Here is a 10348-nt window from a genome sequence, read left to right on the forward strand (position 1 = left end):
AGCCCAACAACCATGACGGCTTCTCTGAGGACTGCGTTGAGATGATCCATGTGGTGAGGATATGATGCTTGTATACTTAGATGATCCATGTGGTGAGGATATGATACTTGTATTACTTAGATGATCCATGTGGTGAGGATATGATACTTGTATTACTTAGATGATCCATGTGGTGAGGATATGATGCTTGTATACTTAGATGATCCATGTGGTGAGGATATGATACTTGTATACTTAGATGATCCATGTGGTGAGGATATGATACTTGTATACTTAGATGATCCATGTGGTGAGGATATGATACTTGTATACTTAGATGATCCATGTGGTGAGGATATGATACTTGTATACTAGATGATCCATGTGGTGAGGATATGATACTACTTGTATACTTAGATGATCCATGTGGTGAGGATATGATACTACTTACTTAGATGATCCATGTGGTGAGGATATGATACTTGTATACTTAGATGATCCATGTGGTGAGGATATCATACTTGTATACTTAGATGATCCATGTGGTGAGGATATCATACTTGTATACTTAGATGATCCATGTGGTGAGGATATCATACTTGTATACTTAGATGATCCATGTGGTGAGGATATGATACTTGTATACTTAGATGATCCATGTGGTGAGGATATGATACTTGTATACTTAGATGATCCATGTGGTGAGGATATGATACTTGTATACTTAGATGATCCATGTGGTGAGGATATGATACTTGTATACTAGATGATCCATGTGGTGAGGATATGATACTTGTATACTTAGATGTAACGCCTGGGATTCTAACCCAGGCAGTGGTGGAAAAAGTTCACAACGCGTCGCATCGCGACGTGTTGTGAGCTTGTAGATCTGCTATTTTCAAATACTTTTGTACTTCTTTTTGGTACTTTAAGTACATTTTGATGCCAATATTTTTGTACTTTTACTCAAGTAAAAGTACAAAAATACTCTGTTACTTGTAACAGAGTACTTCTACTTTGCAGTATTGATTATTTTACTTAAGTAAAACATTAAGTACTTTTTCCACCACTGCTCTTTACTTATAACCATATTTATCTATTTCAGAACGGTAGATGGAACGATGTGTCCTGCACAAAGCTTAACACTTACATCTGCAAAATGCCCAAAGCTCACTACCCACTGCCATCTGTAATACCCACCGTTTATGGATGCCCTGAGGTAATACAAGCATTAAACACACACACACACACACACACACACACACACACACACACACACACACACACACACACACACACACACACACACACACACACACACACACACACACACACACACACACACACACACACACAAAGCACTTTCTAGTGTGAAGACGTGTCTTTATTTCTTAGTGTATTATGCAATTGAATTGCTGTTGTTGATACAGAGAGCACAGCTTTTGATATGATTGAGTCATGACGGTTGTGCTTGTATGGAATAAAATACAGCCTCACTCCTCTTTTATGGATGCAGGGTTGGGATGCGTATGGATACGCCTGCTACTGGATGGAGACAAATGCCATGACCTGGTCCGATGCTAAAACGTTTTGTAAGGAGCAGAAGGATGGCTTCCTTTTGCACATTGGAGATATGTAAGTTTGACAACTACATCATTCATCTAGTAATTTGCAGGGTTATCAATATGGAATACAGTTAAAACAAGTAGCAGATGATATAGATGAGGTTAGACGTAAGGTGCAGCAATAATTGAGGTATTAAAAGAAATGTGTGGCATGTGCATCACAAAAAGGTGTAGCACTAGAACAGTAAGTAACAGATATGGGGCACAGGGCCTTCGTACAAGATAAAGTGTACGCACATTTGATGTACCATCATTAAGTATGGTCTCTTTCATTTGTGTTTCATTGCAGTTACGAGCAGTCCCATTTCACAGTGGACCTGTCGGGGGAGACAGGGATGTGGTGGATTGGTCTTAGCGCCCGTGGCCAGGATGGAGCAGTAGACTACATTTGGGACAATGGTGCACCTCTCTCCTTCAGCCACTGGGACAGAGACCAACCAGGTACAAAGATTCGCACACGCACGCAACATGCACACACGTGCACACACACACACACACACACACACACACACACACACACACACACACACACACACACACACACACACTAGTCCCTAGGGCAGTGGTTCTCAAACCTTTTAATTTCAATGACCCTCATAACTCTGAGAGTATACAAATGGAACCAAATGGACCCTTACGGGTCCATTTGGTTCCATTTGTATACTCTCTGAGTTACTGACCTGTAAGAGTCCATTTGGAACCCCCTCAAGGAACCCTGAGGGTCCCCCGGACCCCACTTTGAGAACCACTGCCCTGGGGGTCCTTGACTTCTTTCAACCCATCTCGCGTTCATTCATTCATTAAATCCCTTATTATTCCTTCAGATACCGGAGAAGGCACCTGTGTGGCCATGACATCGGGTGTGATCGGTGGCTTCTGGGATGACAAGTCATGCACGGAGCAGTTCAAGTTCTTCTGCGAGAAACCAAGGCCTGACATCACCCCGCCCACCAAACCTCCGACTCCGCCTCCTGTGGCGGGCTGCACTGACGGCTGGACGGGCTTACCTGAATTCAGATACTGTTACAGGGTAAAAATATGTTTAAATAAGTGTTAAATAGCTCTATATTCTGATAGCAATCATTGCTATAGAGAGTTTGTGCAGTAACAGGGGGTCTCCCCCTATCTCGCTAGCTCTTTGGTAAACAGAAAATACATTACAGGTCAGGATACCAATTTTATCCAATCAGGAGAGAGAACTCATTCGGGATACAGGATAAACAAGTGAAATTGGACGTGAGAACACAAAACATGAGCGGACAAAATTGGAACTAAAACGTTATAACATTTGTGCTGATAAATTCTCTCTCCTGAGTTCTCTCTCCTGACTAAAATAAAATTGGTATCGGACATTATTTTAATATCCAGTGGTTAAAATGATCTGTTGCCCTGCCCCTGTCTTTATGTGGTCAATGTGTATTGTGACATCTCTGTGTGAACGCCACCACCGCCGATAATAATAATAATAATGATAATACATTGAGCTGAATACAAGCATTAATTACTGTATCTGTGTGGCAGTTGTTCCATAATGTGGATTACTCTCAGAAGAAGAGTTGGGAAGCAGCGCGGGCAGACTGCCTGTCCAGAGGGGCTGACCTGGTCAGCATCCACTTACAGGCGGAAGAAGAGTTCATCTCTCTACACAGCAAGGGAGCCAGCAAGTGGATTGGTCTCCAACTTAATCTTGACGGAGGTTGGTACTATAATAAGTATATATAATAGGCTCTAGATATACTTGGTCAGAATTATATTTATGGAAAGTAAAAAATATATAACCTTCCTTGAGTTTCATAGGAAGGGAATGCACACTCCTATGATGAACAAAATCACATGAAGGACTTGTCCTTTGTTTGGTTAATCATTGCTGATAATTTCCCCCTCTTACCTGCCTTGTAGATCGCCTACTTTTGAATGGCTGAAGAATAAAATAGGGCTTAATTGGTTCATGTAATGGTATTCATCTAAATCTAGAAAGTAACTACCGTAGTAACTCAAGTTTTCAAATTATTGTAGTGGAGTAAAAGTACAATATTTCCCTCTGGGATGTAGTGGAGTAGAATGAATAAATGCACTTAGTTATAACGTGATGAAAAAATGGACATACTAAAGAAATTAAAAGTACCTAAACATTTTGCTAAAGTACAGTACTTGAGTAAACACACTAAGTTACTTTCCACCACTGATCCCAGGTTATGGCTGGAGTGATGGCACGCCTCTGTCTCACACCAACTGGGGCCACGGAGAGCCCAACGACCATGATGGCCGTGAGGGATGTGTGGAGATGGTGAGCAACATCAACGGGTCTCACTCCTACTGGAACGATCTGAACTGTGACGCCCATCAAGACTGGATCTGCATGATCGCCAAGGGACAAACACCCATCCTTCCCCCGGTGCCGCCACCACCTGTCCCAGGTGAGTGCCCTTAGATGGATAGATACAGTAGACCACTGTTTCCCAAACCCCTCTTTGGGTTGTGGACCAATGTTTATGGGTTGCGAGTTTCCTACATTAAAAAAAATAAAAAAAATAATTTCAAAAGATAAAAAAAAGTTGAAACAAAATAATCACAACTTTAATAAATAAAATGTAAAAATCTAATAATTTCCACAAATAAATTAAAACTTCTTCAACAGCAGACTTGAATAGCAGATTTACAAGCTCATAACGCGGCACAAAGTGACGCGTTGTGAACTTATAGCATCCCCGGCAAAAATGTCTAATTTCTCTTTTGGGTCTTGAGCTAAAACGTTTCGGAACCACTGCAACAGACAGACAGACAGACAGACAGACAGACAGACAGACAGACAGACAGACAGACAGACAGACAGACAGACAGATACTGTAGATTCATACAGTATATATAGATATTGTACTGTAGATGTAAGATAATAAGTGGTATATTATAATTTTGTAATGCTTGGTAATTGCTTCGTACAACATAATACATTCAGCCATGTTAACATTCCCTCGTCACTATAAATTGCTCTCAAGGCTCGCACATAACAATGACATCATAGATGTACTGTGTGTGATGACACGCGTTTTATTTTCTCCTGAATCTCAGCTCCTGACTGTGGAACCAACCCAGGCTGGAGGAAGAACAACAACATCTGCTACTACTACAATGACACCGACATAGTGGACCTCTACACCGCTATCCAGCGCTGTTACGCTGAGAAGGCCTTGCTCGTCTCCATCCTGAGTCGAGATGAGCAAGCATATGTTAACACCATGGTACGCACACTGCACGCTACTAACACACAACCCTAATCTGATATTTTTGAGACATTTTGCTGGAGACAAGGTCGTTGGTAGGGTATGTTGACACTGTCCACCTGTTATGAAGAAAAAACACTGCCACCCTAGACACCCTAGCGTTTTTGTTTTAGTTTTCTGCTGCAAAATGAAAGACACGACACCCTCCGTCCCCGTTATGGGACTTATCACAACCTCCTCCAGGAGCTCCGTCTGGACGTACAGTAGCTCGTTTTACTTACTTACTTCAGGCTATTGCTTATAGTGGCAATTTGAAGACCTGTTGTGGATGGTGACCGGCAGCGGTTCCGGTAGGAGACACAGAGAGTCTCCTTTGTGTCTCCTACCGGAACCGCTGCCTACCGGTCCGCTGGTCATCAAATTATTATATAATTATATGCGACAAAAAAATAAAAATATCCATTAATTCAAGTCTCCATGGGGTGACTAATCGATAGAAAAAAATATTTTATTTGGGTGAACTGTCCCTTTACCAATGAGGACAATTTGTCCTCATTGGTCAGCTGATAAAAAGCAGCCCATGCCATATACGTATATATTTCTCAAAAAATTAAACTATTCTTAATTTCTGAAAGCGCTCCACTCAGCCCCCCAAAGCGCACTGACCAGCGCCTTTTAAAGCCTTTCTGTAATTTCTCATAAGGTTTAATGTCAACAAGTATTTTACCATTTAAACCCTACACAGTATATATACAGTACAGTACTTAGTTGACCGTGATCCTCCAGGGCTGTGTACTAGATAGGTTAGCATTCCCTCTACACACCAAGGCTCTTCACCGAAAATAGCCTATCTACAAGCTTGTATTGCATCATGTCATGTGACCTGAGCTTGTAGCTCTGCTATTTTCACCCCAGAAAAGGGAAGCTACGTTTTTAAAGGAGGACAGTGTGAACATGCCCAGAGACCGATTTTATTCAATCAATTGCCCATACACCTTTCAGTATTTCATAGCACGATATATAATTACATGTTATGATTGAAATATGGTGTTGGTTTTCCAGGTGGGGACAGGCCAGGTCTCTGCAGCGTGGATTGGAATGGTATTGTTTGGTATTACAGGTGGACAATACCAGTACGTCGTTTCCATTGCTTTAACACTCTTTATTGTGTTAAATATTGTATTTATAATTGTATGTTTATTATGGGATATTTGATCTGTTAACTCTAAAGCTCTGTTTTGAATGGTGCTATATAAAACTATTTTTATTATTAGTAGCTGTATTTTCTTTACATATTACTATTATTACTATGATAAATAATGAGTTTATAAGTATTATAACCTCAGGTGGATGGACGGGTCTCCTATGATCTATTCTCACTGGGGTGCAGGCGAGCCCAACAATGCTCACGGGGAGGAGTTCTGTATATCCATGAACAGAAATCAAGGTACTAACATCCTGTGTGTCAATTCATGCATTAACTTTCATTTAGAATCACTGAAGGACTTCCTTTTTTCTCCTCACACTGAGTGGTTCACACTTAAAAGACACAGTTGTACGACAAAAATAGCAGATCTACAAGTTCACAATGCCTCGTATTGTAAGCTTGTAAATCTGCTATTCCCTGCGCAACACTGGCATACAACATATTATTTTGTGGGGCATTTTTATGCCTTTATTTGACAGTGATAAAAAGTTAAAACATTTAAATTCATTTGAAAAATCTTAAAAATCACCTGACCCAAAATACGGACGACAGGGTTAATGCATTGCCATCGATGTTCATTCTATTGTACGTTTTTGTGTCTTCAGGAGGGTGGAATGATATGAACTGTGGCATACCAGCAGGGTATGTGTGCAAGAAGTTCCCTGGAGACATCCACACCCCTCCTCCACCTACACAGCCTTGGGAAGGCAACTGTCCCGCAGGTAACAAGCACATCATGCGCGCACACACACACACACACACACACACACACACACACACACACACACACACACACACACACACACACACACACACACACACACACACACACACACACACACACACACACACACACACACACACACACACACACACACACACATGATTCTGTCATTTATTTGTATTCATTTTACAATCGGTACGATTTACTGTATGTCCAACCCGGGATTTTAACCCGGGTTGCCCAATGCGAGTGGGGATTTATACTGCTAAGCGAAGACAGAAAGCTTGTTTGGGCAGAGGAGATATTAAGCTTTGAGTTTCATGCAAAACCTCTTGTCATCCAGTAGTGGTCCAACCCTACCGTACCTACATGAACTAAATGTCTCAATAGAAGCTGCAATCACTGCAGTTGTGTTAGTTATATTATATTAACATACTGTATACTTTAAGTTACGTTTTATTGATTTACAAAAAGTTATGGATTGCAGATTTAAGTGTTCAGCAATCAAATTGATCAATCAATCAAATCAATGCAGCTCAATCTGCAGCTCTCCAAAATGTGACATCTACAGTATGTCTTGTGAAACATTGCAGTCTGAGTTCTTACCTTTAAATAAATAAATAAATAAATGCTTTTGTCTTTCTTTCTTTGTGATTGCAGGCTGGATGCGTTTCAACAATAAATGTTTCCTGTTCAGAGGACAAAAAGATGACATTAAAGCCAACTGGTCCTATGCTCGCTCGTTGTGCAAGGCACAGGCAGGAGATCTGGCAGTAATTGACAACCAATATGAAAATGGTAAGGCGATCAGGGAGAGCGTTAATTAATCCCTTAATTAATAGAGGTTGAAAGCGGATCAGTGGGGTCAGTTTATGTGGGCATCTGTGGGGTAACTTGTGTAATTTTCCTCTCTTCTTCAATAGACTTTGTGACCAGCTATCTCAGAGACTTGCAACTCCCAGCATGGATTGGCCTGTCAGATGTTTTGGTGGAGAACCAGTATGGATGGTGTGACGGTATCAGTCCAGTGCTGTACACCAACTGGAACAAGAATGAGCCCAACAATGTGGGAGGGACGGTGAGAATTCTATTCGGTCTATTATAGCAGTGGTTCTCAACCTGTGGGTCGGGACCCCCAGGGGGGTTCCCACATGATTTTGTGGGGGTTCCCCAGATGACAGTGAAAGTGACAATTTTAGGACTTTTAGGACTTTTTTAATACCTCAAAAAAGGAAGAGAAAAGAAGTCCTTTACTGCATCAAAAGTAATCAACAAACTATACTATAAAAACTGATCAAACATTGGCCAAATAGTAAGATTATATAAGACAAAACTTTAGAAAATTGTGGATCTACAAGCTCACAACGCCTCGCAACGCAAGGCTTTGTGAGCTTGTAGATCTGCTATTTTCACAATATTTATCTGTGGAACCGAGTCAAACTAAATGTAATGCCGGCAAGGCCTACATTCCAAGACAGTGCTTGTCAGGGTGGGGGTCCCCAGTTCAAATATGATTATTTTGGGGGGTCACAGCCTGAAAAGGTTGAGAACCACTGTATTATAGAACTTGACCTTAGTCAAGTCAAGTTCTATAAAACAATATGTGTGCTGGATTATCTTTCTACCTAAATGTCTTCAAGTTGTGTTTTTGCTCCTCAACAGGAAGACTGTGTGTCGATGACCCATAGCCACCTGGTGAGCGGGAAGTGGAATGATGATGCCTGTCATGTGGAGAGGAGCTTTGTGTGTTCCAGGATGAAATGTCAGTACTGCTCACTATCTTACAGCTTCTCTCAGGGCTACTGTTACTGCTCAATATCTAGTGGTGGAAAAAGTACTAAAATGTTTGACTCAAGTAAAAGTATCAATACTGCAATGTAGAAATACTCTGTTACAAGTAAAAGTCCAGAATTCAAAATTTACTTGGGTAAAAGTACAAACGTATTGGTATCTACAAGCTCACAAAGCGTCGCATCGCGAGCTTGCGATCGGCTATTTCCAAATGGCCGAAATGTACAGTATATAGGGCTGAAGTGGGTAGTGGAGTAAAAGTATAATATTTACCTCTGAGGTGTATTGGATTAGAAGTAAAAGTACAGAAAATTGGAAATACTCCAGTAAAGTCAAAATACCTCAACATTTTATTTAAGGACAGTACTTCAGTAAATGTACTTAGTTACTTTACACCTCTGTCAATATCTCAATACCTTTTTTTCATTTTGTCTAGGTCAAAGCCTGTGTGTGTGTGTGTGTGTGTGTGTGTGTGTGTGTGTGTGTGTGTGTGTGTGTGTGTGTGTGTGTGTGTGTGTGTGTGTGTGTGTGTGTGTGTGTGTGTGTGTGTGTGTGTGTGTGTGTGTGTGTGTGTGTGCGTGCGTGCGTGCGCGCATGATGTGCTCGTTACCTGCGTGTGAATACATTTTCATAACTGATAAACTTCCATTGAGGTCCTGATGATAACATTCTCTGTGTTCTTTCTACCTTGTGATGATGTACCAGCTAGCAGTGTAAACCCTCCACCCCCGACCAAGACACCCTGCTCGGGTGAATACATCTCCTGGTACAACAACTGCTACCTCCTGGTGACGGAACCAGCAACATGGGAGGCAGCTCAGGCAGCGTGTGAGCAGCGGGGCGGCAATCTGGCCAGCATTGACATGAGCTACGAACAGGCGTTCGTATCTGGAGTGGTCCTGCAGGGCAAGGCTGATGCCTGGATTGGCCTCAGGCGCGGGGTAATTAATTTAAAGGGATATTTCACTTTCAAAAAAATGTTGGGTCATTTTATCGTCTACTCAGGCTTTTGTAAGCCCCCCAGACAGTTTTTAAGTTGCTTCATTCAGTATTTAGATATTTGATATTAATTTTATCAGACACGCCCTCTTCCTATACAAAGCCATTATAACTTCAAACTCCATTTTTAACATCTTAGATTCATCAAAAACACCCGTCCTTGGTTCTGGTGAACCATCCTGCAATCCTAATACGTGAGGGGGCCGTGTTTTTTAAATAACGTTTTTAATTTATTGACATTTTTTTTAAATTGTATTTAAAAAAATTTAACTTAAAAACTGTCCGGGATGCTCCCAAAAGCCTGAGAAGATGATAAAATGACCCAATTAAAAAGAAAAGTGAAATAATTGTAAAGTAATTGTTGTGTTTTAGAGGTTTTAAAGTTTACTGAATCTTGAAAACTGCCCTCGTAGGGTCTTCGTGTTTTAGTCACACCCAGGGCCTTCGGGTCACTTTGACCCGAAGGCCCTGGGTGAAAATGTTAATTTTCATGAAAATGTTCATTTTCATGAAAATGTTAATTTTCATGAAAATGTTAATTTTCATGAAAATGTTAATTTTCATGAAAATGTTCATTTTCATGAAAATGTTCATTTTCATGAAAATGTTCATTTTCATGAAAATGATCATTTTCATTTTCATATCACATGTTTAGTACAGTAAATAAGGCAAATAGAAGAAGTTTCATAGATAAATTTTTTTTTTTACATACTTTTAATTCATGTTGAAAATGTTAAACCGGGTTAAAAGGACCCGAGGACCCTACGAGGGTTTCAACACTGTGATTTTACTGTGGGGTGGC

At 40.8% G+C, this 10348-nt stretch overlaps 2 protein-coding genes across 2 annotated transcripts; both read left to right on the top strand.

Annotated features, from left to right (window-relative positions):
* Positions 1-1543: 1543 nt before the first annotated feature.
* Positions 1544-2749, top strand: LOC308078951 (C-type lectin domain family 17, member A-like; the record flags this gene model as incomplete). Its single annotated transcript, XM_080420292.1, has 4 exons — positions 1544-1614; positions 1894-2045; positions 2429-2626; positions 2739-2749. The coding sequence occupies 4 exons, from the start codon at positions 1544-1546 to the stop codon at positions 2747-2749; spliced, it is 432 nt and encodes a 143-aa protein (XP_080276418.1).
* A 1214-nt stretch (positions 2750-3963) lies between these two features.
* LOC308078952 (macrophage mannose receptor 1) lies at positions 3964-7861 on the top strand (the record flags this gene model as incomplete). Its single annotated transcript, XM_080420293.1, has 7 exons — positions 3964-4021; positions 4674-4843; positions 5888-5958; positions 6172-6272; positions 6638-6754; positions 7417-7554; positions 7680-7861. 7 exons carry the CDS (start codon positions 3964-3966, stop codon positions 7859-7861), a joined length of 837 nt encoding a protein of 278 aa, XP_080276419.1.
* Positions 7862-10348: the final 2487 nt, after the last annotated feature.

Source organism: Gymnoscopelus braueri (genome assembly GCF_963280865.1).
Source record: "Gymnoscopelus braueri genome assembly, chromosome: 22".
Lineage (NCBI taxonomy): Eukaryota > Metazoa > Chordata > Actinopteri > Myctophiformes > Myctophidae > Gymnoscopelus > Gymnoscopelus braueri.